At 44.7% G+C, this 25,944-nt stretch overlaps 1 protein-coding gene across 51 annotated transcripts in view; it reads right to left on the reverse strand.

The window, feature by feature from the left end:
* The window catches only part of Neb (nebulin), a 197,819-nt gene that overhangs the window by 147,285 nt on the left and 24,590 nt on the right, over window positions 1-25,944 (reverse strand). For 50 of the 51 annotated variants that reach the window (XM_087651606.1, XM_087651601.1, XM_087651592.1 and 47 more), the window contains exons 14-38: window positions 25,682-25,786; window positions 25,480-25,587; window positions 25,271-25,375; window positions 24,728-24,826; window positions 23,531-23,635; window positions 22,256-22,363; window positions 21,884-21,997; window positions 20,829-20,930; window positions 20,627-20,734; window positions 20,431-20,535; window positions 19,156-19,254; window positions 17,030-17,134; window positions 16,387-16,494; window positions 15,782-15,895; window positions 13,260-13,457; window positions 11,055-11,162; window positions 8,866-8,964; window positions 8,499-8,603; window positions 8,311-8,418; window positions 6,406-6,717; window positions 6,123-6,329; window positions 5,036-5,140; window positions 4,207-4,314; window positions 2,386-2,697; window positions 1,259-1,465 (exon numbers count right to left, since the gene is read on the reverse strand). In XM_087651606.1, the coding sequence (XP_087507732.1) occupies window positions 1,259-1,465; window positions 2,386-2,697; window positions 4,207-4,314; window positions 5,036-5,140; window positions 6,123-6,329; window positions 6,406-6,717; window positions 8,311-8,418; window positions 8,499-8,603; window positions 8,866-8,964; window positions 11,055-11,162; window positions 13,260-13,457; window positions 15,782-15,895; window positions 16,387-16,494; window positions 17,030-17,134; window positions 19,156-19,254; window positions 20,431-20,535; window positions 20,627-20,734; window positions 20,829-20,930; window positions 21,884-21,997; window positions 22,256-22,363; window positions 23,531-23,635; window positions 24,728-24,826; window positions 25,271-25,375; window positions 25,480-25,587; window positions 25,682-25,786 (3,354 nt within the window). 51 annotated transcript variants of the gene reach the window in all.

Raw genomic sequence — 25,944 nt, forward strand, 5'->3', positions numbered from 1 at the left:
CAGACTTGGGTGGATGGGACAGTACCAGGCAGAAAACCATCCAGAGCCCCACGGTTAGAAGAGCCACATGGAGGAGCTCAGGACAACCTGACACTCAGGATTGGAAGTGGCATAGATGGATGGAGAGCGATCCGTGGAGCAGAGGCCTCTTCACCCAAGGCAACGAGTTTGAATTCTAAGTTCAAGGAGAAATACCTTAAAGGGTTTACACACAAGAAGATGGCATTTTATTACTGGAGAGCCCAGACAGTGAATCTAAGTCACTTGTCAGCCATCGACATGACAGGCAAGAGACTCCAGTTGGTAACAGGTCAGAGATAAAATCTGTAGAAAGATGACTTCAGAACACAGGCTTGGCGTCAGATAGGATGTGGGGAGGGGCATGGAGGTTACATCCAAAGTGACAAGCACATTTCTGGCTTGAGTATCTCGGTGTATGCTAGTGGTATTTATTGTGGTGGAGCAGACAGTACATTTTCCTAGCTAATTCAAACTTGGGGAGAAGCGACGCCTTTCTCAACACAAAAGAATCTCCAGCATTTCTGAGTACTGAAGTGATCCTATCCTTAAGCTCTGTGGTGATGCAAGAGCAGGGACTGCCCTGAAGGGATGAAACCCACAGATGACCTGCAGGTCTGAGGCAAGGCAAGTGTGCCCTCCTTTCCTACATCTGGGGCTAAAACAAATATGATCCTTACGTTTTAAAATCTGCTTCTCTTCCTGAAGGAGGCACTTGTAAAAGAACTTGGAAAGCACTAGGTGATGTGACACACTGAGAATAGTAATTTGCCTCTGACAGGAAGAAAGGGGCCTGAGTCCCAGAAAGAACGGCACCAAATAGACCACTGGTCTTGTCCCCAGAGGCCTCATTTTAAGAGTGCCTCACAGAGCGAGCTGTTAGTCAAGAAGAGTAGGACATTATGCCATTTCTCTGTGCATCTGGGAGAACTCCCAGCAATCAACAGCTTTTGCAATTCAGACCCAATTGAAGATGCTAATAGAAACACTCATCTCCCATGTATAACGTGCAGGTCCTGCTTATGAATGACATGTGTTGGGAAAACACAGCAGAGTTGGAAAGGCTGCCTGTTTTCTCTGTCTTCAAATTCAACCTGGTTACTTCCAAAGTCGTCTGGCCTTTAACCTCTGAAAACAGTTTCTGAACTGGCTCGTATGCGCCCTCACGTACTCAGTGAAGGAGCCTGGTATGGGGGCTTGGCTATGGGGTTTATTCGTGGACTAATGGGAAACCTCTTACATCACTTAGCTGCTTTGTGTTCTGCTGAGCCAAAACCATGCCCATGGAGTCAGGCACACTTGTGAACTTGATGGTGTCCGGGTGCTGTCGGTACTTCCTCTCGTTCAGAGCATCGCCTGCTTTCTTGGCCTTCTCCACCTCCAGCGAGCCGATGGGGATCCACCCGATGCCCTTGAAGAAGCTGTTGTACTCGTCTTTGTACACATTCTGCAAATGGGGAAGCTCGTATGAGAAGGCAGCCTAGGCAACAGGGAAGCTTCTGGGACCAGCAATTCTACCCCAAAGAAACGCAAGCAATTATTTCCCCTGTGCTTGTGGTTCTGTCTTCCATTCCGCTTATTAACCAGGAACTGAGGACGAGCCAAAGCAGGTATGCTGGGAGAGTTCATTATACACTGCAGAAGGGAACCTAGGTCATGTGTTTCCACGGGAGTGGTGAACCTCTTTTGGACCCTTTTGACAGGAAATTGGGGGTCCCTTTGGATTTCACTAAAAAATCGGCAGGTCTGAGTTTCACCCACACTGCGCACCCAAGTTATTCCTGATCTCAGCTGGCAGGAGCTTTTCACTGACAGCTCAATGACCAGATTCTATTTCTTCCCCCGGCAGAGAATGAGTCTTACAGAAATGGCAGAGGACGAGTCTTACAGAAATCTGCAGAACGGAATGCCCTGAATGTTAAACAGCTCCCTGTGGGGCTCCCTGTGATTCATGCTCCAAGTAGAGCTTCCTAGTTCATTCTCTATGACTCATTACATAGATTTACACGGATGACAGTGTGACCTTGAGTTTAATAAAAAGAAAAGAAAAACTTTACTGGATTCAGAAAGAATCCAGTTCCGCGTCACGCCGCTATTACCACTAAAACTGAGAATCGAAGAATCTCATTTGATTAGAAGAACGCGGTCCTGGCTTCACCCGTAAGTGAACAGAAGCAATGTCAATGTTTACAATGGTAAATACGGGAAATCAGCAAAACCTCTGAAAGTTTTTGAATGAGCATCGCTTACTCTAATGTGTACTTTTTTTTCAAGCATCTTACTGCGTTTTAAATCGGAATAAAACAGACGGAAAGGCTCATCCGTTAAGGGCAGACGTCTCTGGGTTATCATGAAGCGCGTACTCACATCGCTCTGAATTTGATTGGCATTCCTCGTGTGCTCAAGACTCAAGGAATCCGGCAGGTATGTGTAGTGGTGTATTGGTTGCTTGTAGTTGACATTGGTGGCCACGTCCTGGGCCATCCTTGCAGCAGTGATGCTAACCATGTCCCCAGGGGTATGGTAACTGGTTTTGGTGTTCTCGTAGTTTTTCTTGTATTCTCGGTCCGACTGCAACTTGGCCACGTTCATATAATGGACCAACTTGGGGTCGTCCTGGAGGCTTCTGAAACCAACGTGCTTTCCCTTCGCCTTCTCATAAGCTTCCTTGTATTTATACTGTGGAGAGAAAACTCGCTTAGCCAAGTCCTAGGACTGGGAACACTAGGAACAACATTTTTTTTTCACACGGAGAAGGAAACAGGATATATGACTTTTTCAATGTGTGTTAACGAAACACACACCATATGCTTCCCAGAAAATGTATAGCAAAACACCTTTAAACTCTGCACGGAATTCAAGGGAGTCCCATGAAAAATTTAAAAACCTTCCCCTATGCTGGGCTTCTACAGATGATTTGTAAACAGGATTTTAAAATCAGCCAGAATATCACTTTGGAATACCACTTTCCAAATATCAGATCAATGTCTTTTAGCTTCATGGGGATGTGGTGCTTTCTAATCCAGTATGTAATTCCTGGTCATGGAGGTGAACATCAGTCATGGAAGTAAGTTGGGCCTTCACCTAGCCCCCTCCATCAGCTGCTTCCTCTGTAAATTCATGACTGAAGGAACTACAGAGGAATGAAGGAACTCCAGCAAAACCTGTGGGGTTTCCCATCAATAAAACCCAAGCCAAAGCAAATCTGCTTGAGGTCTCTCACTGCTGGGACCATCATTAAGATGCAGACTGAGGTACCCTGTGTTAGCTCGAGCCCTCAATAGTGTTCAAGAGAATCCGAATCTACCTGAACCCTGCAGACACTGAGCACTGGCAGTGTAAGGAGGAATTCATAAGTAAGGACTTAACAGGTCTAAGGTTACCTCTTGACCTATCAGAGAATGCACTGTAAACGTGCTAGGCTGGGAAAGGGACAGAGATATATTTCAGACTTTTGCTTTCGATGTAAATCAGGAGTGTATTTCAGAGGGATGGGTACAGTGTACAAAGCTTTGAGGAAGGCATTTTCAGTCCATGCAAGGGAAGCTGTAGGGTCTTTACACCCCTTTCTCCTATGTAGGCTACACACACAGCTGGTTTCTCCTCTTTTCTCAAGTCAAGATTGTCACCTTGCAAGACAGGAATGCCTAAAAATGTGTTTATAAAGATGAGAGTCTTTCTCTGTGTACTGTATATAAATATTCATATATATACATATATATGTGTGTGTATACATATAATCATAGATGAAATGATATCAATTGACTAGAATAATTGCAATTATATCCTAGGAGGGGCAGGGGTCCCGCTTGACTTCTGAAATATCTGCAGATATGTAACATTCTCCATTCTCCACTCTACTGAATGCAGGGGCAATGCATTTACCATGGTACTGTCAGTCGGATCATGTTCTCACTGAAAATAAACACGAGCTGTCAGGGAAATGCGTCCATGGAGGTAATTTTGGCCGTGAGACAGGGGAGAAAGCTACTGTCAGGCTTAGGACATTTCTACTGAAGGCATCCATCTGGGGGAAAAGTCGCGGCAATGTTGAAAAGGTGGCAGGTTTTCAAAACAGTATTTTGTGGAGAGGTTGGATGACATTAACTGTATACGCCCAAGCAAGCGTGTATCTGAGAACTTTCAAAAAAAAGCAGCTACTCGAATTTCACCTGAAACTCTACTCACATCACTGGCGATGTTTCTTGATGACTTGGCCGCGGTGATGGGAATGGCATCAGCCAGGACATTGTTGCCTTTGGCTATCAAGTCATGCCAGTCCCGTTTGTAACAGACCTGGGGGAGAAAGCAACAGGGGGTCAGTGCACTGTCAGCGCAAGAGTCCCCCAAGCACTGGCATTCTCTGGGTCTCTCAAGTGTGTGAGCTAAGGGATTAGATCCCCCAATCACATGTGCTCTCTGAGGAGACCACATCAGCCAAGGGTCGCACTTTGTATCCAGCACAGATCACTGGTCTCTGCACTGAATATTTGCTCAAATCTGGCCTTGGCACACACAGAAGAGGGACGTTGAAAATCCAGAGTGGATGAAGGAGGGCACAGTAAAGGCTGTGGGAACTCTGGTGTGTGATGGGTAGTGAGAGAAAATGACGCTGCCCTGTCATATGAAGGATGGCCAAGAGGAGACTTGGAGGCCAGCTTTATACATTTTAAGGCTATTGTTAAAGAAAAAAAAAGGTAAACCAATGAATAAGAATTCATTTATTTTCATTTTCTCCTGGAGGATTCTAGTTCCTCTCCCGTGTGCCAACCAGAAAACTAAACAGAAGCGCTAGGGGAATAGGCAACGGGCTCCGTGTAGAGCAGAGTGCTACACCCACAAAGGGGTCCTTCCTCACCAAGAGCCAGCTCAAGGTCAAGGGTCAAGAGCCAGCATCCTGAGATGCACTTTGCTGGGGCCCAAGAGCGGGAATACAGAATTACCCAGAGGCTTCGCTAAAGCTCTCTTTCCTGTCACACCAAGCTTTCCCACGCCATGAGAGGCCATCAGTACTCACGTCGCTTATGTTGTAAGCGTTGCACTTGGCCTGAAGAAACTGTGGCAGGTCAGGGTTCAGGGTGTACTTATGCTTCACGTCTTCCCCCTTAGCTTTGTACAAGATCTGCGACACAGACACAAGGGTGAAAGGCCTGCCACGCCTCGCTGAGAGGAAAGCCCGTTAACTACACGCTCAATGGAGCTGTTCTTGGCAGCGCCTGCCCCTTTAAACCCTCCCTTTGTTGCCTTCTCTTTTGCTACGGAGCCGAGGTTGGCCTAAGTTTTCAGACGCTCATGTTCTGGGAGGAAGAGTGCCACCACCTCAGGTCTGGAGTAACTTTTTGTGCCTGTCAGATGTACCCAGTAAGGGAGGAGGACGGGGAGGAAGTAGAGGAAGGGAATTGGGAGGTGTGGCTTGGGTCTCAACGTCTTCTATCCATGCAGTAAATAGAATATTTTCAAATGTCTCCAATGAGACAGCCTTTTAGTGGCAGTTGAGAAGGAAGATTTTATAAATGAGGTTTTTGGTTTTTGTTTTGTTTTGTTTTTTTAAATTAGTTGCTTGGGGAATAAGAGAACATGCCTAAGCTAAATTTAAAACTGTTCTTTTTATTTATTTAATGATTTAAGATGTATTTATTTTATTTGCGTGAGCATTTCGCTTGCATGCATGTTTGCTCAGGTCAGAGGGCACTGGAGCGACAGACACCATATGGGTGCTGGGAACCAACTGGTCCCCTGCAAGAGCAGTCAGGGCTCCTAAACACTGAGCCATCTCTCCAGCTCCCATGGCTTTAACACTGAATATAATTAGTGTTCTAATTATAATTTAATGTATAATTAGGTAAACTCTAATTATCTAAATCTAAATCTCTCTATTTAATATAGATAATCATATAAATTAATAATATATGAATCTAAATATGTGTATAAAGTCTAAATTTTAATTTAACATTAAATTAGAAATGAAAAGACATTGGCATAAGCATCAATACATTGAAGTGGTACTCTACTCTAAAAGTGCTCCCACCATCACCAACACCCCCCCCACACACACACACATAGACGCACACACGCGTGTGCACACACCCTCCCTCTGTACTCACATCACTGACTTGCTGGGTGTTCTGTTTTGCCTGCACCATCACGGGGGAGTCCACGACGCTGGTGAACTTGAGTGTGTCTGGATGTTGCCTGTATTTCTTTTCACTCAGGGCATCCCCTGCCTTTTTAACCTTTTCTTGGTCCAGGCTGCCGATCGGAATCCAGCCAATGCCCTTCATCCAGGTGTTATAGTCTTCCTTGTAGGCGTTCTATAGGGAGGGAAGAGGCGTGAGACCCCGGCCCACACTGGGACTGAGAGCTGGTGCCCTGGGGAACGGCACTTACATCGCTCTGTATGTGCATCATGTTCTTGGACAGCTCCAGGTCCATGGCGTCTGGCAGGTAGGTGTAGTGGTGGAGAGAGTGCTTGTAGTTGGTATTGCTGATCACGTCCTGGGCCTTCTTAGCTGCCACAACATCGACCATGTCGTGAGGCGTGTTGTACTTGGTCTTCGTCTTTTCGTAGTCTTTCTTATACTCCCTGTCTGACTGAATCTTGGCCACGTTCATGTAGTGAACCAGTTTAGGATCGTCTTGGAGACTTTGGAAGCCAACCATTTTCCCTTTAGCTTTTTCATAATCTTTCTTGTAGTGAATCTATTGGGAACAAAGGCGGGCATATTTTTAAAATGTAGCTTTTAAGATTGTACTGGACGCTGAGGTCGTAATTTGAATATTTTGAGCTTCCGAGAAATTTTTAAATATTCCCCTAACAAGAGGATTGGTTCCAGGATTCCCCATTCCATACACACACCAACCTCCACCCATATGCTAGTCGTGTGTGTGTATGTGTGTGTGTGTGTGTGTGTGTGTGTGTGTGTGTATGTGTGTGTGTGAGAGAGAGGGACAGAGACAGAGACAGAGAGACAGAGATACAGAGAGAGTGTGTGTGTGTGTGAGAGAGAGACAGAGACAGAGAGACAGAGACAGAGTGTGTGTGTGTGTGAGAGAGAGAGAATGTGAGAGAGTGTATGTGAGAGAGAGAGAGAATGTGAGAGAGTGTATGTGTGTAAGAAAAGGAGTGAGAGAGAGTGTGTGAGAGAGAGAGAGAAAGAGAGAGTGTAACCTATGCATATTCTCTCATATATACTTCAAGTCATCTCTAGATTATTTATAATATCTAACAAGTTCTAAATGGTTTTGTGTCATTTGAGGATAATGATAAAAAATCTGTACATGTTTAGTACAGATGTAATTTTAAATCCATAGTTAGGTATCTGTGGGTATGAAATCTGAGGATATGAAAGACCAGCTTCCTACATAGTATGCTAAAATAAAACATCCTTTAGAAGCCACTTGGATGTCTATAGCTAGTTCTGTCCACCCAAAGGCAGTTGGGTTGCAGATGCTACCCTAATTCCCATCAGTGACAAACTGTATCTTTCTCCATAGACACTGGAAAAATCATGAAACGAAGCATCATTTCACATTCTTTACCTATTACTCTCTGCTGACAGGACCCTGGAATAGCTGAGGACTTGACAGCTGAAGGCTCAACAGAAAAGAAATGCTCTGAGTCCTTGATTATTAAGAAAGAAACTCGGAGCCCAGTCATGCTGAATGCAATTTGGCTTTGCATTAGATACAGAGGGGGACTGGGAATTCTCGGGGAGACCTGCAGAGGATCCTGGAAAAGCCAGGGCAGATACAAGGGAACTCTGAGAATTGGGTGTGGGGTGGCTGGAGGAGCCATCCACGAGAAAGAAGCTCAGGGAGAAATTTCAGGTGGGAGGACTTTTCTGAACGAGGACATTGGGGGATTTGTTTTGTCATTTTTGTTTGTTTTGTTTTGTTTTTGTAATTGTAGTATACATTGTTGTGATGAAAACTTCATTTCAATAAGAAGTTATACTTGAATTTCCTAGGAAAATAGGCATAATGCATGAAAGAAGGGAAAGAGAAAACCATGTAAATTAATAAGGGTTAGTGATAAAATTATTCCATCTAGAGCCTATTTCAACTTGAATTTCTTAGCTTCAGAGTAAAGTGAATGTAGCAGACGTCTGCCCAGTGGTTTTAAGTCTTGGTGGCAGCTCATGGGTACATAGTTATGCCAATTCTGCCTCCAAGAATACTGAGCTCTGTTTAGGGTGCTTTTCAGACTCGTTTCCAGTCAGGGACACCCTACTTGGTGACTTCTGGGTATCCCGTTAGGTCCCATGCTACACACGTGACCACGGCTGGACTTACGTCACTCGCAGCCTGTCGGGCAGCTTTGGCGGCTTTGATGGGAATGGCATCAATTCTCAGGTCATAGCCCTTCTTGCTTAAGTCTTTCAAGTCAGCTTTGTACATATTCTGAAAGAGAAACACCCCTTGAATAGGACCACAAGGCCTCGTCGGTAAAGGCCGGGCATGTAGGACAGCGATGGACGCACCTCACTGATGTTGTAGGCGTTCACCTTAGCCTGAATGAACTGCGGCAGGTCTGCTGGTAGGTTATACTTGTGCAGAATTTCCTCCCCTTTGGCTTTATAAGCAATCTAGGAGAGAAACCGGGCAGACACAAAGTGTGAAGGCACTGGAAAATAATTTCAAGGTGCATTTCACGAGGCGACATTAAGAAAGACACTCTGTTACTGTCCCTACGATCATCCCTACGTGGCATCACTGGACAGAGGGAATTCATGGCTGCCCTGAGGAGGCTCTTAAGATGATAAAATAACTACGGTCAGGTGACCTGAGAATTCGCGTGCAGGTACGTCAGTAAACAGCTACTAAGGCACACACACAGTGGACACTTACATCACTCCTCTGGGCCTGGTTAATTTTAGACTGCACTGTAATGGGAGCATCTTCAATGGAGGTAAACTTGAGCGTATCTGGATGCTGGCGGTATTTTTTCTGTTTGGAGAATCAAAAAGGAAGACTAACAATTAATTTTCACTGCAGGCTAATGTTGAAATCCTCGATGTTTCCTTTGAAAAGTCACAGGGATAATTAAAAGTTATCGGTTTTATAATACTGGATGAGGGAAGAAGACAATACAGAACTGAATGTTTTAAAATTGGTGTCATCGTGGGCAGACTTGTGGTACAGCTCTCTGGAAACATGCTTGCGTTCAAGTTCCTGGCTTATGGCATAAAAGAAGGGCCTTCTGTTATGTTGAGTCCAGAGAGGTCTCTGAAGGGTTATCAGAAGACCAAACAAAACCGGATCTAAATGCAACACAGGGCTGGCTTCAACCTCAGTGAATTTCCAAGGATGGTCTTGAACTCCTGATCCTCTCGTTGCTGCCTCCTGAAGACTTTACATGACCCTAAGAACCTTATCAGCACCTGAAGTAAAGACATTTTCTGGCTGAGGGATAAGTTGTTAATGTAGAGAAACAGCTGACGATCAATGAGGCAGAGAAAGTTTCACTTTGCAGCCTTTTTGTGGCTTCTTATGTTTGCACCACTGATACACTTAAGAAGAAAGAAAGTCTTTGGGACGGTCGCCCAGCTGGGGAACTGACACCTTGTCACTACGTTTATGCCTGTCTTCTCTAGTGATTTGCCCAGTATACACCCCTGAAGCATACTGAACACCCCACTTTTACATATATTTAACATTGCTTTGTCAAATCCAAACTTCTGGAGCCTACCAATCTTGGAATTTATTTTCTGAAAGATCATTGAAAAGGCAAAATTGCCTTCACTAAAAACCAAACAAAAGCAGCACACAGTAACTAGAACGCTTCCAGCTTGAACACGGTAGAGAGGCTCACTCTGCATCACTGACACTTAAACCTTCCCTTTCCTCAGAGATGCAGGAACAGTGACAACAGTGTGCTTCCAGCTGTTGATGGAGAAGGCACTGGTACTGTGGCCAGATTAACAGTCTCAGGACCACCACTACCCTTTCCCTCAGGCTGAGTGGCAATCTATAAACTAATACAGGGTCGTCAAGACTACAATCGAAGGCACAATTCTTTTGTTTGTTTGCTAATTTTTTTCATTATATTATTTTATTTACATTCTAAATGTTTCCCCCTTTCTGGTACCCCCTTCCAGAGTTCTTTACCCCTCCCCTACCCCTTTGCCTCTGAGAGAATGCTCTCCAGGCACACACATCCCTCATTCACCCACCCACTCCCACCTTCTTTAAAGAAGAACCCTTGACAGCTGTATCACTCAGTGTTACCCCAGTCTGGAAACAAACCACACATCTCCAACAGGTCAAGAGGCCATTAATATGTGATGTTTCTTTGCAAAAGAAGACTATACAATTTAACAAAAAGAAAAGGAATGGATTTAAGGCATAAGCAAAAGAGTCATAAGAAACAAAAGAAGTCAGAAGTCAAAGAAACATTTACGAAAGATAAAACTATAGACACCAGAACAGTTCAACAATGGCCCATGGTTAAAGATACAGGCAAGGTTTTTTGTTTTTGTTTTTGGGGTTTTTTTTGTTTGTTTTGTTTTTGTTTTTGTTTTTTGAGGAAACTCCCTGATGTACTCGTAGCATTTTAAAATTAATTTGTAAGGTAGGTGTTAGAGCTCATGCCTGGAATCCTGATACTCAGAGGCTGAGGGAAGATTACCAGGGAAGGTGATATAATGAATTCTAGGCCAATCTAGGTTACAGAGTGATAGTGTCTTAAACAAAAACAAAACTAGAAAAAAAAAGTCCCGATGGGAGTGAGTACACAAATACATGAATTATGTTTAAAGCTGAGTACACAAATCCATTTGTAAAATGTCCTGGTGGGAGCGAGTACACAGATACATGTTCAAAGCAAGTAAAATTTTACATTATGCAAGCAAAGTTATTCAACTGTATCTGAATGCTCTAGATGATTAGTTCTGGATATTAGAAAGGGGCACAAGAATGATCTCCACTTCAACAAACTTTTCAGCAGCAACGACCAAAAACTGAAGTAGAAAAAAATGCTGGTTATGACTTGGCATCGTATTAGGACCCAGTGCTCTCGAAGACAGCAGTGGCCATACCTCATTCAGAATTTCCGAGGCTCGCTTTGCCTTTTCCATCTCCAAAGACCCAAAGGGCACCCAGCCACAGCCCTTCATCCAGCTGTTGTAGTCGGCTTTGTACTCCACCTACGACAGAAGCGGAGTCACGTTTCCTTCACAGGCACGACCACACTGGGGACACTGTACGCGGCGTGTTCAGTAGTTTTGAGTAGGAATGCTGTTCTTTGATGATAGTTTGGAACACTTGGATTCCCTATTTCTGGTTGCCATGACCTCCATGTCCCCCTTAGATTGAGCCTAATGGAAATGTGTGGAAGCCTAGCCCAGAAAATGCTTGATTCCAAACTGTATTTTAAAGAATAAAATGGAACAATTACATTGGGACCACTGGCTGTAGAGGTTTGCGCCTTGCAACTCTTAGTGTTGTATCTCTGTGGACAAACTGGGTCTGGATTCATCAATCCCTACTAACAGTGAATGATCTTAGTTATTTTCTAATAAGGCTTAATGGTCATTGCCTGTGAAAGCCTCAGCACACACTGCCCTTCATGTATAATGACCATCTTAGGGGGGTGTCCGAGCCAACCAATAAAATGTCTGGAAACAGCTCTACTTGTTAAGTTGCTTAAACAGGCAGTTGCTATTTGGAGTTGCTACTATGTGGGGACAGTCACCAGATGCCAATAAAATAGCGAGCTCTTCTAGTCATCTGACCATAGATGACACCTGAAATTTATCTCTGGAAACAAGGTTAAAAAAAATTGTTGCTCTTTACAATATATTTTAAAAAAAACAAAAAACTGGAGTGGAAAAAAGAAATCAAGAAATCAACCTTGTCCCTGAGGAACTTCAAATAGATCTATGATGAAAACATATAGAAAATTAAGTAACCAAGAAATAAGATCATGCCTATGGTAGAACTGTTGTTTGCAGTATATGTACCTAACAAAATCAGATTATTACTCTGTATTATGATAGTCTGATAGAAATGCCTGCCGGGAAGTGGTGAGATGACTTAGAAAACAGAATGAGTTTTACTCAAGTGTGCTGAGTTCTTTGTGCTATCCTGTTAAAGCCCCTTCCTCTCATCTTGGAAAGGCAGACTCTGGCGTATACTTCAGCTATCAAAGGTCCTATCACGGATCCTATTGCCAAGGAGGGAATGCCTCATTTCCTATCTGCAAGCATTTGTGTGTTTTAATGTGTACTTGCAAATATTTGTTCCTGCGTTGTGCCTAACTGTGATGGAAATTCCCTTTGGTGAGCAAGGGCCTTAAGAGACCACGTTCAGATGTCACACAGTTCCCTGAGCTATAAAACCTAAACTTTACGTAGCATGAGCTTGGTTTGTGCCTTGGTGAAATCAAGTCATTTCCTTTGTCTCTCTGAATGCTCGCTTGATCCCTTACCAGTTAATATTCCCACGACAGTAGGGGTGTAAGTTAGGCAGTCACTGGAAGAGTAGTGTCTCAGAAAACTAAGAGTCTGTCTTATGATCTAACAATTTGACTCCTGGAATATAGACCCAAAAGTACTAAAATTAGATGCTGAAAGGGCATTTGGTTGCTCATAGTCATTGAAACATAATTCACAACAGCTTAAAGGTGGGAACAATCCAAACATCCAGCAGCAGAAGAATGAATACACGAGATAGGGCATATATTTATAAAGGAATATGGCTCGGCTTTTCAAAGGAAGATAGAATCTGACGAAAGCTTAAACAAGTCTAAACCTTGAGGGCATTGTGCTAAGTGGAAACTAAAAACAGTCTCCGAAGACAAATGCTGTATAATTCCACACGTGTGAGATGTTGCAATAGCCAGTTTACAGGAACAGGTGGTTCCTGAGGGGCCAGAAGAGGACAGAACGGGGTATCTATCTAAGAGCACTCTTCCCTCAGAGCCATCTTGCTGGCCCTTGGCATCCATTTAAACACTCAAAACAATTTTGGTTTTGACTTCAGTTTAACAACTGAGGCCTCTTCGTTCAGCAAGGTTGGTAACTTTCCCAGAAGGAAACAGTAACAGAGCTCATGTCTGACGTATGAATACTACCCTGAGGACATACATTCCTAAGGACCACAGGGGCCAGCCATTTTCCAGTGCCTCCATGCCTCCTCTCAGGCAAGGCAGATGCTTCAGGGAGGTACCAATGACAAGGCTCATATTAGATTCTGTCCCGTCTCACCCTCCAAAGAGGGGAAGAGAAAGGCTCGGTACTCACGTCACTCTGCAATGCGTACGCCTTCTTGGCCAGGTCCACGTTGATGCTGTCAGGCGGGTAGCTGTAGTTGTGTAAGATGTGTTTGTAGTCCACATCGCTGGCAATCGCCTGAGATTTCTTAGCTTGGGTGACTTGGATCATGTCAAGAGGGGCTGTGTAGATCGTCTTTGACTTTTCATAGTCTTTCCGATATTCGCGCTGTAAGAAGAGTCTGCTTAGTTCTACACGTCCTTAGTGAATTCTCAGGAAGCAGGATAACTTAGAGAAACAGCTGAGTAATTATTTTGTCTATGTCTTACGTCACCAAATCCCTCGGGAAAATGATAGGTGGACAGACTTTCCCAATTTTATTTTACTAGTTTTTTTTTTTTTTTTTTTTTTTTTTTTTTTTTTTTTTTAGAACAGGGTCTTGCTTGTGCGGCTCTGGCTGGCCCATTATCTATGAAGCCAAGCGAGAGTCAAACTATGGCCACCCTCCTGCCTCAGTCTCCTGAGTGTTGGGGGGGTCATGATCGTGAGCGACCACACCAAGTTTTCTGTCAGAGAACGGCTATCAGTTAGTGTAGGGAACTTGTTCTGCCTTCTTGTATTTTGCGGGTTGTTATTCTCAGGGAATCAGTTTATTCGTTAGAAAATCCAAGTGTTGGCTGATGGACGGGAAAAATCAAAACCTGCTGTGGCATGCAAGCCCACGGTTAAAGCCTGCCCCATCTGAAAGGAGCTAATGAGGAAACGCTGCAGCGGCATGTGGGGCGAAGTGACTAGCTGAATTGTTTTGACACTTGTGTTTATGTTCTCAGCAGCAGACACATATCAGTGTCTATAAAACGCTGTCAAAACACACCAAGAAAACACTTGCGTGTTCATATTTACTGCTGCACTCTTCACAATAGCCAGGGATTGCAACCGGCGTAGCTGTCCATTAGTAGTCAAATGGATACACGGAATGTGGTTCATCCACATAATGGAATTTTGTATAGCCATAAATAAAAAATGAATTTAGGACATTTGAAGAAACGGATGCAGGTGGAAATCTTTATGTTAAGTGGAAAAAGGCAGCCTCGGAAAGACAAACGCCATGTTTTGGGGTGCGTGTGTGTGTGTGTGTGTGTGTGTGTGTGTGTGTGTGTGTGTGTGGTGTGTGTGTGTGTGTGTTCAGATGGTGTAGGTTTCTAGGTCACAAACTACAAAGGGGGTGAGAAAGGGATAAAGCCCCTAAAGTAGCAGGGAAACAGAGAGGAAAATGGAATATATATGATAAGAAGGTAGAGGGACTGACTAACCAGAAGGGAGCCCATCAGAGGGTGTGGGGGAACGTGAGGGAAGGCAGTGCCGGGATGACTTGAGAACAAAGTCTAATGACACAGGTCATGTGTGTGAAACACTGTGATGGATGTGGTCAAGTTACCTTGTATGCTATCCTAAAAGAAATCCATTTTGAAATGTTGTCAGATATGCAAATGGCTTTAAGAAAAAGCTTCCTCGCTTTAGTTTCCCGGGCACTGTGTGAGAACAGTTCATCGGTAATGTCTTTCACTTGCTAAAGCCAATCAACTGATAAGAATGTGTCTGTATATTTGGTGCCCACCGGTCTAATGTTTTCAAGGACAGGATGGAAACAAACGAAGTCAGAGAACGCTAGAGCTTTCCGTGGCATTGCTGTGGAATTAGTTGTAGCTTCTGAACTGTGGAAGGCGTAAGGAGTGGTGGACAGGCAGAGCATGCAAATGAGCAGTGTGCAATGCTCACAATAGTGGTTTAAAGAGCACACATGTATGCACGTGGTTAAAACAAGCAAGTGATAGCCACATCTTCCTTCTTTACCATGGAAACGAGTGTGTTCGTAAGCTATGCAGAACACTGTAGCCACTTCTAAAATCTCTTCCAAGCAGTATGCATCTTAATTGGAAATAGCAGATTTTCTTTTGCCTCTACAGTAAAAATTATAGCCGGAAAAGGACAGGTGACCCAGGGGTTACCATTTGGCAATCCATGGATCCCGAAATTCAGAAAATGCATATGATGAAGAAAACAGCATACAAATATTATTTATAGTTTTAAAATCATGTTTTTAAAAAGGCCTGTCATCAATGGAATGTTTTCCTTAGGTAGAGGTCACAATCAATTAATAAAATCAATAGAATTGATAGCCATACTTGATTTTATATTGGAAGTTCATTAGTTTTTTCTAAAGACAGTTTTAAAATCAATTTAAAAGCTATTTCTAAATGAGATTAAAACATCTAGTGTTTTTTTTCTAGGATGCCTTTGAGAACAAAAAACTAATGTTCCGTTAAATATTAATGTGGAGTCTTCCAAGTAGACTGGGTGACAGTTCCGTCAGTAATGTCTTCCCTCAAATGTGAGGCCCGTGATAGCTGGGGTACACTCTACCTCTAAAGCTCACAGCAGGGTCTTATGAACTCAAGGAGAGCCCATGTGCACAAAACCTCCAACCGAAATCTTTCTACTCCCTGGCATGTGGCCAGTTAAACTGTCTTTAAAATGGGGTGGACACTCACATCACTCTGGTTCTTGGCAGTCTTCAGGGAGTGCAGCATCTTGGGGTCGTCATTGATGCTGAGGGCACCAATCATCTTGCCCTTGCTCTTCTCATAGTCCTTCTTGTACATCACCTGCAAGGACACCACATGTGCTAACTGCCCAGCAGGGGCAGCCCAGCCCAGCAGCCCAGCCCAGCAGCCCAGCCCAGCCCAGCCCAGCCCAGCAGCCCAGCAGCCCAGCCTAGCAGCCCAGCCCAGCAGCCCAGCAGCCCAGCAGCCCAGCAGCCCAGCAGCCCAGCAGCCCAGCAGCCCAGCCCAGCCCAGCCCAACCCAGCAGCCCAGCCCAGCAGCCCAGCAGCCCAGCAGCCCAGCAGCCCAGCAGCCCAGCAGCCCAGCAGCCCAGCAGCCCAGCAGCCCAGCAGCCCAGCCCAGCCCAGCCCAACCCAGCAGCCCAGCCCAGCAGCCCAGCAGCCCAGCCCAGCAGCCCAGCAGCCCAGCCCAGCCACCCAGCCCAGCAGCCCAGCAGCCCAGCCCAACCCAGCAGCCCAGCCCAGCAGCCCAGCCCAGCAGCCCAGCCCAGCAGCCCAGCACAGCACAGCAGCCCAGCCTAGGGCCACACTCACATCACTGGCATTCTTGCTGTTGGCTTTGGCTGCCAGCAGGGGGATGGCATCCACCTTGATGTCGAACTTCTTAGCTTTGCTCTTCTCCCAGTCTTGCTTGTAGACATTCTGGGAAAGTTTCACAAAAGAAGTCAGTTTTAAAAAAAAGACATTGAAACAGATGAATCCAGTGATTATTTAAAAAAACAAAAATTGAAAGCTTGTATCTGTAAACTTATTTTACCTATGAGTAATGTATTAACCAAACAGCAGTATAACTATTGGTTCTTTTATTACATAGTTTCTTCTTCTATTTCACTAAAAGTATAAACATCATACTCTGCTTTAAGAGTCTAAAAACCTTCTAAAGACTCTTGTAAGTAGCACAAATAATTATATTATAGACAGTGACTTATAAAAGGTAAAATGAGATATTTGCATGGGAGATATCTCAAAAACTCTAGAGTTTATCACAGGGCTAATAGCAGAGACCACGGAAATGATATCTACTAATGAAGTAGGTCCCCACAGTATGTGAGACTTGAAATCCTCACTTCCACTCATAACCATTTCCAGAGCTCACTGCGTTGAGTCTAGCCCGAGTCTTAAGGCAGACACACACTTCTTTCCCACACATGAGGCAAGCATGTGGCCTCTTACTTACATCACTCAGGTTATAAGCATTGACTCTGTGCTGGATGAACTCCGGTGCATCTGCTGGCACACTGCACTTGAATTTCTCACCTTCGTGCTTTGCTTTGTAATTCAGCTGAAGGGGGTGTGGGCAGGGAGGGAGAATGTATGTTACTGAAGACTGACTGTGTCCCCAAATTTAACTTAATCCCTTAAAGCCACCGCTGGTGGTATTTAACAGGAGGCATCCGTCAGAGGTGACAGGTTCACAAGAGCTCCGCCCTCACAGAAATGGCTTCATTATAAAAATGAGCTCTGAGGAGGGCTTGCACTCCAGCTCCCTAAAGCAATTCCTGGGCAATGCAATGATTCAACAAGAAGCCTGGAACTGGCACCAAGCTCTTAGACTCCCCAACCTTTGGAACTGTGAATTAAGTAACCTCTACTCTTTTTGAGGGGCGAGGTGACACTACATAAGATATAGTGTCTTACCAGGTAGCCCGGGCTATCCTCAAGATCCCCGTGCTTCAGCCTCCTGAGTGGTAGGATTTCCCTCAAGGGCAATTATATCTGGTAAACTTCCATTCTTTATAAATTACTCAGACCCGGGGTGGGTTTTTTTTTTCAGCACACACACAAAAAATGGACTCAGCAGACATTCAAATAGTTCAAAGTAGGAATTTCCTTGAATTTATGTAAGAAGGTATCGGTGTCTCTTTAAGAAAAATGCTTTAAGGGAGCTATTTAATCTTGTCAACCGTCTCATTCCCTCTCTCAGGAGAATTGCGGTGTGACTGGGCTTCCCTTTGACATTTCTGCTACCATACTAACACACAGGTCATCAGCATCACAGGACTGGGTCTGCAGGGCGGGAAAACCCACAGGTCCTATAGTCAGAGCAGTAAGGAAGCCAGGAATGATTCCCAGTAACACCTTAACACAGTCTGTTTGTTCCACACTGTGCTCGCCACTCGTCTCCCTGCATCTTGGCTTAGTGTTTTATTGAAAGCGTAATTGTATTGTTTCCCCCTGCATTCCCTTTCTTTCCTTCAATTCCCCCTGCCCCCCCCCCACTCCCTCAAAACTCCCTGGCCTCCTCTTCTTTAATTCTTCCTTTTACATACACACACGCTCTCTCTCACACACACACGCATAAATAAACAAATATAACCTGTTGAGTCCATTCAGTACTGTGTGTGTACACGGTTATTTCGGGGCTGACCACTGGATAACCAACCAACCAGGGGGCTCCTCCTCACTCACTCTCAGCATGCCCTAGTTGCCTGTGGTTTTTTATCTAGGGGTGGCGCTCCACATTAGCACATCGGTTGGTGTCAGTGTTCAGGTCTGGTTTAGCTAGCCCTACAGTTGAGGTATCCCGAGGGAAGCTTGCCTGCCGATCCCAAGAGACACTATCTTACAGTAGATTTTATGGTCCTCTGGCTCCTAGCATATTTCCACCCACCTCTTCCTTGATGTTTCCTGAGCCTTAGGTATAGGGATTTGTGTTGAGGATGTATATGTATTGGGCTCTTTTACATTTTAATATGTTCTAAGCTGCATTTTTAGTTTTCAGTTGCGTGTGTGTGCACATGCGTGCACATAGCCAGTGTGAAGGGCGGAAGACAGTTCTGGGGAGTCAGTTCCCTACCCCCACCATGTGGAAGGAGATCGGGGGTAAGGCTCAGACGTTCAGACTTAGCGGCAAGCATCTTTCTCCACTGAACTCTCAGTTGTCTCCAGATCGCTGCCTGGAGTAGCTCTTTGTCATAAGAATACCTTCTCTTTCTTTAAAGTCTTTATGACTTCACCGGAACAGGAGTGCTCCCCCTTTTGCCTATCAAATAGATGTCTCGGTTGCCACTGTTTTCTCAAGTGGCACAGAAGTCTAATATTCATGGGACACAGTTTTAATAAGTAAAGGGATCCTATGAAAAAAATCAGTGAGTTGTTTAAACGTATCAGTGACTGCATTGCTGTCCAACAATCTGCTGGGAGGGGGTTATGGTTCAAGCTAGCAGCTACATTTGCATCGTATTAATCGAAATCTGAAACATGGCATTAGGGGCATGACAAGTAGATGAGGTCTTGAAGACACTGAGGGTTTCAGTAAGCCCCACGCTGGTCACCCCCTCGCACAGAAGTCAGGACACTTACATCGCTGAGCTGTTTGGTGTTGAGCTGGGCTTGCAGTAGCACAGGAGTGTCGGTGACCGCTGTGAATTTGGTCTTGTCAGGGTGCACTTTGTAGGTGTGCTGGAAGAGAAGAGAGCCTCTGCGTACATCGCACACTGCACTTTCCTATTCCTGTCCATACCACAGCAGGACAGGGGACTTTACATGCAAAACGTTGCTTTCTTTAGCCCTAAAAAATGGATCCAGTGCCACTTCCTTCTGTTTTCTAGTCCTCTTTCCCTCCTTTCCCTCCTTCCCCAGTGCTGTATTGTAGATGCGCCACCTTTCTTTAAAAACTAAAACAGAATTACATGATTTCTCTCCATTTCTTCTCCCCCTTCTATTCCCTCTTCCCTTCCCCTCTCCTGGTTTTTCTGTACTTGATATTAGCCAAAAGGCAGATAAATCATTGAGGTTTCTGCTACCTCTAAGCCACCCAGTCACTCTTTCCAGTGTCGGCATGGCTCTGTGGTGAAGCTTGTGTTCAGTCTGGGCTGAGTTGTAAGTTCTGAACACTCCGTCCTCTGTCACCTCCTCCCCCTAGCACATCCCGGTCATAACTCTTCTCCATTCCTCTTTCCCGTTTTTTTTTTCTTTTTTTCAGAGCTGAGGACCGAACCCAGGGCCTTGTGCTTGCTAGGCAAGCGCTCTACCACTGAGCTAAATCCCCAACCCCTTCCTCTTTCCCTCTTGAGGCCGTTCGTTCTGCTTCTCTGCCCCTGATCTTGGTGTAGCAGAACACTCCTGCCTCAGATCACTCCAGGCCCCCGGTCTCTTCCCATGACCCTGGTTGAGTTCTGAGTCACCCCCTTATATTGGATCATCTCTCTCTTTTGCCCCTGAACACTCCTTGTTCACTGCCCATCTCTTCCACTCCAATCCAACTTCCGGGAGAGCGGATCGCCTTGTTCCCTAGTTCCCAGGACCGAGGACAGTGTCAGACTCAAGCTAGCTCCTTATGTCATTTTGTTGAACAATGAACACTCTGGTTATGACAAACTCCGGTAGTCTCCTTTTGCCCTGAATTTATAGACACACACTACTGAAAGTAGACATAAAACCTAAAAGAATTTCATAGGCAATAGATATCTTCCTATTAATTTCTGTGTTAAACCAGAAATCTCCAAAGCCAAATTTAAAAAAAAAAAAATCTCCTCCTGACGACTAGGTGACAACATTTAAACTCCTCTTGAATGTACCACTAGATGTCACAAGCATCCTACACCCAATCTGAAGAACTCAGGGACGCTGGCTTACATCTTTACACTGGTCCAACTTCTTGATAGCTTCGTACTCTTGGGTTATCGTCTGAGGGAAATAGCACTTCCCTTTATCTTCCTCGTATTCTGCTTTGTAACTCTTCTGCAATGGCACAAGAACAAAACCCACTCAGCGTGGCTGTCGCCCCCAAACAACGTCACAGCAAGGCCGGAGGAACTGGATTCAAACTTACGTCACTGTTTTGAGTGGAAACCTTCATGCAGTGCGTATGGTACGGGTCTTCAAAGCTGCCGACATAGTGTCCCAAAATATTCTTCACATACGAATCTTTATATTTAGCCTGGCGAAGAAAACCCACATGTTTCGAGTTAATAGTGACTTTCCAATGGGCAAGAAAGCCTTCCTACCCAAGGGGTGGCCACGGCTTTCCGAACCTCACTGAAGTTCTTCAAAAGGGTGTCCAGTTGATACTTAGGGGTCTCACAGTAATTCATGCTCTTGGCCTTTGTCTTCTCATAGTTTTCTCTGTATAGTCTCTGTCAGAGGTAGAAAGAAAGAAAAATATATCCCACACACTGTCATCTGTGCCATTGCCAGACTCGAACAACTCGTAAGAAGATTGTTACGATCTCTTCCACCCGTTTTTTCCCACTGTGCGCTAAGGATACTCTTGAAGCTCATGCCTTGTATGGTGTCAGTTGCTAATAACAGCAAGTGTTCATGTTACCTACCCCAGTGTTTCTCAGATTGAAAAAGAAGGGGCACGAATGCCGTGAAATAACTGTCCCATTGGTGTGTGCCTGGAGAACATGGATGGCTTAAAAAGTTGAAGTAAAATAAAGCCTAAGGCCTAAGATGGGCCTGAGGACTCAGGCAGTCCCACAGACCCCACCAGCTTAGCATTTGATGCACACACTTCTCACACCCCTGGAAGTCCCTTTTCCTTTGTCAGCCTTACATCTTCTTTATAGCAACTACCCACGACTTATAGTTTTTAAGGTTTTGAGTCCTTCAATGAGTGCATCTGTCATATTTTGCCTCACATTCTCTCTGTTATAAAATTCTTAAGACTGTAATGTTGCTTTCTGTGTTTCTGCTTCATCTGGTTTTGTACTCTGCCTCTCAGTTGATCTCGCTTCCTGCTTTTGTTTTCCGCACGTCTTTGCAAACACCTCAGCTCAGGCACTGAGTAAACGCCCACAGTGGTACTGGGCGCACTGTGTATGCTAACATTAGGCCACTACTGAGAAATAAAGAAAACAGCGTTTTTATTGTTTGTTTCTTCCTTATGAAACAAAGGCATAGAGGAGATTGATGACACTGTCCTCCACAGGACAACATCTCTGACAGTGAATCTCTGCTATCCATCGCCTCTCCACATTTAGTTTGCCATGTGAATGTGAGACTTGAGTGTAGGCTGACATACAACCTGAGGGTATATTAATTAGTGAGGATCCCCACATCAAAACGAAGTGGTTTGGGAACTCACGTCACTCTGGTTCTTGGCGGTCTTCAGAGAGTGCAGCATCTTGGGGTCATCATTGATGCTGAGGGCACCAATCATCTTGCCTTTGCTCTTCTCATAGTCCTTCTTGTACATCACCTGCAAGGACACCACACGTGCTAACTGCCCAGCAGGGGCAGCCCAGCCCAGCAGCCCAGCTCAGCAGCCCAGCAGCCCAGCCCAGCAGCCCAGCAGCCCAGCAGCCCAGCAGCCCAGCAGCCCAGCAGCCCAGCAGCCCAGCAGCCCAGCAGCCCAGCCCAGCAGCCCAGCAGCCCAGCAGCCCAGCCCAGCAGCCCAGCCACCCAGCCCAGCAGCCCAGCCCAGCAGCCCAGCAGCCCAGCCCAGGGCCACACTCACATCACTGGCATTCTTGCTGTTGGCTTTGGCTGCCAGCAGGGGGATGGCATCCACCTTGATGTCGAACTTCTTAGCTTTGCTCTTCTCCCAGTCTTGCTTGTAGACATTCTGGGAAGGGAATTAGGAAAAGTGAAATGCCTGTCATCACATCTGGAGAGCAGGACTCACTTGTTGTTGTTGTTGTTGTTGTTGTTGTTGTTGTTGTTGTTGTTGTTGTTATTATTATTATGTACTTATTTTGTTTCACTGTATGGCCTTGGCAGTCCTGGAACTCACTCTATAGACCAACCAGCCTGGCCTTGAACTCAGAGATACAACTGCCTCCCCACCCCTTGCTGGGATTAAAGACCTGCACCACCACCACCACACAGATATCACTTCATTCTTTTTAGAAGATAAATGGACCTTGTTCATTGTCTAGAAAATTGTGCATATTTGAGGTAACTCTCCTCAAGCTGGAGCTTCTAAGATTCCTGTTCTCCATCGGAATATTTTATCCAATTAGCTGAGTTCCAGTGATCTCACTAATATCTGAGCCCTGAGCTAGACAGCAGCGAGTGGTACACACACCCTGCGGTTAGCCTGCTCTCTGGGGTTTCAGGCATCACATCCATTTGCCCTCTAAATGCACTCAGAGGTCATTTCAGGAAGCATCCTCCTGCCCACTGAGGCTGGATAATCACAAATGAGTACTCGTTTGGGGAATTGTTGAAGAAGTTAAGACGCACTCTTCTCCCGAGGGTAATTTAACTTTTCTGTAAAATTAAATTTGGAAAATGAAAGCTGGCGATGGATTCGTGGCGTTCTGCCCTTTTCATCTCCCTTCTGTGCTATCATTAGCATAAGCTTCCTTACAGGTAGAAATAAGTCTAATTCGTGCAAAAGGGGACGCTGTAGGCCTGGCGAGTAAAGGAAATCATTCCTAAAAGAAGATTATATTCTAAGAAAATTGAACCGCAGTATAGAACACACAACAATGTTAACAGATCTAACGTTAAGGTTTACAATGAAATACACACGCAGGGTGATATTTCAGAGGCCCATTAGAACGTCTTAAGGTTATCTAACAACTGAATGAAGCTGCCTGTAAGATGACTACACACGGGCAGTAAGGATTTACAAGGCAAGTTAAAAGTTATTTTGGTAGAAAGGTAGAAACGTACAACTGTTAAGGGCTCTTGCCATCTTTTAACATTGATGTAGCTATTGAATCACAGTGAAGCAACTCAAGACCAGGGGCACAGCTGTCTGTAGTGCAGTACGTGAGGTACTTACGTCACTCAGGTTATAGGCATTCACTCTGTGCTGGATAAAGGCAGGAGCATCCGGAGGTATATGACACTTGAATTTCTCACTTTCGTGTTTGGCTTTGTAATTTAGCTAAAGAGGGGGAAGCGGGGTATGGGTCAGAGAGAGGACCATTAGGTTCAGAAGAAAAAGGACTTACCAATTACAAAACCCCCTTCAGACATGTTGGAAAATACCAGCCAATATCACAAGAACAAGAGCCTAGGAAGACTGCACTGTTGAATCTGTGGACTGGACTCCCGTCAGCACGTCTATCACAGTCACCACATCTACCACCATGGTAGGTGACAGAATGAGGTGGCTCTTCATTCACATTCCTCTTCACAATTGGCCCTTTCACAGAAGCACTGTCCTGGCCTCCTCTTCATCTCTGACATCACTTGACTGGAGATCCCCTTATAAATGTCACCTTGCATATATCACGCGTACTGACACTGCAGTTGAAACTGTCACTTCTGGCCATAAATACACTGAGGCCATTTAAGATTTATCTCTAGGCTTCCATTTTCAAGAAAGTTATTTGGCAGTGAGAAATCTGCATGGTAAATATCTGATCCTCACCACACCTGTATATTTTGAACACATCTCCTATTGTGTTAATTTTCAAAACAAATTATGTAAGAGAAAAAGAGGCATAGAAAGATTAAGTCCCTTGACTATTGTGACACAGGAAGCTGGGATACAAATCCAATTTTGTCTATCTAGAATTCATGTTCTTTTTAGAACTTTAAGCTACACTGGTTTCCTTGAATCAACAACTCTACTAAGTGTTATCTACTTGAAAAAGATTCCATCCCACCAGGTAGGAAACTATTTTAAGTGATTAGAGAGATGCAAACACAACTAAAGCATAAAAGTTTTCTTTTATTTTTTTTCTTTTTTTCAGAGCTGGGGACCGAACCCAGGGCCTTGCGCTTGCTAGGCAAGCGCTCTACCACTGAGCTAAATCCCCAACCCCAAAAGTTTTCTAATAAGTGAAATAATGTAAGAAGTTGGGTCTTTAATGGGCTAAGAATGTAATGGTAGAACGTTTGCCCACGTGAACAAGGCTTGGGGTTTGATCCCAGAAATGGCAAAATGGAACAAATTAAATTTCTGTATGGATTTATGAAATGTCTCCGCAACCCCCTGAAACTAGTTCCCTAAATGCTTAGAAGAACTTACATCACTCAGCTGTTTGGAATTGACCTGGGCTTGTACCAGAACAGGCGAGTCTGTAACTTGAGTAAACTTTGTCTTATCTGGGTGGACTTTGTAAGTGTGCTGTGAGGAAACAAAGGAATTTGGTTAAGTAGAGTCTGTGAAATCCATGGTGGTCTATGAGCTAGGAAAAAAGAACCCATCCCATCCCACCCCAAAAATCCTGTGGTTAACCATTTATTGGTTTTGTTTTTAGCTGGACTGCAGTTCACTTGAACGATGGCTCTTCTGTGAACATGAGGAGCACCCCTGTGTCTTCAGATTCCTGAGAGCCCTTCACAGCTAGAATTAGCTCTTGGGACCCAGGCTAGGGGTAGGAAAAGAAGTATATGTTCTACAAAATAGAGGCTGGTTCTTACAAGCTCGTCACTTGAGCAAATTTGTAAAGTGGTCAACATTTTAGGTGTTTCTTGACCTCCAGAGGCCACAGAGGGCAGCAACATCTGGGCCCATCTCCTGGTGTGTAGGAGGAGGCATGGTGGTCACAGCCTCTCGCTGTGAACGTACATCCTTACACTGGTCCAGTTTCTTGATTGCTTCATATTCCTGAGTAATGGTCTGGGGGAAGAAGCCTTTGCCTCTGTCCTCTTCATACTCGGCTTTGTAGTTTTTCTACAAGGGGGAAAGAAATCAGATGTGAGGATCCAACCTTTACTTTATGCCTTTAGCCTATGATGTCATACTTAGAGCATGAAAACAATGGGCTTAGGACTTACATCGCTATTTTGAGCTGTAACCTTCATACAGTGCGTGTGATACGGGTCCTCAAAGCTGCCCACGTAGTGCCCCAAGATATTCTTTAGGTAGGAATCTTTATACTTAGTCTGAAAGACAAAATGTTCTTCATTTATTAGCTGATCCGCAGCTCGTTAACTAAGACAGCCTTTAACCAGGACGAGCGACCGTAGGACCACTTACGTCACTACTGAAGTTCTGTAGCACAGAGTCGAGCTGATACTTGGGCGTCTCACAGTAATTGATGCTCTTCGCTTTTGTCTTTTCATAGTTTTCCTTGTATAGTTTCTGCCAAAGCAGAGGGAGGAGGGGAGCAGTTAAAATAGATCCTGTCACTCCCACGCTGATTATAAGACTCATTTTCCAACACCAAACAAAAGAAGAAGAAAAGATACTACCTGTCAACTACCTTAGAACCTGACAATCAAACACAGGGTGATGTGGTA

The sequence above is a fragment of the Rattus norvegicus genome, chromosome 3 (assembly GCF_021556685.1).
Source record: "Rattus norvegicus strain SHRSP/BbbUtx chromosome 3, alternate assembly SHRSP_T2T, whole genome shotgun sequence".
Classification (NCBI taxonomy): Eukaryota; Metazoa; Chordata; class Mammalia; order Rodentia; family Muridae; genus Rattus; species Rattus norvegicus.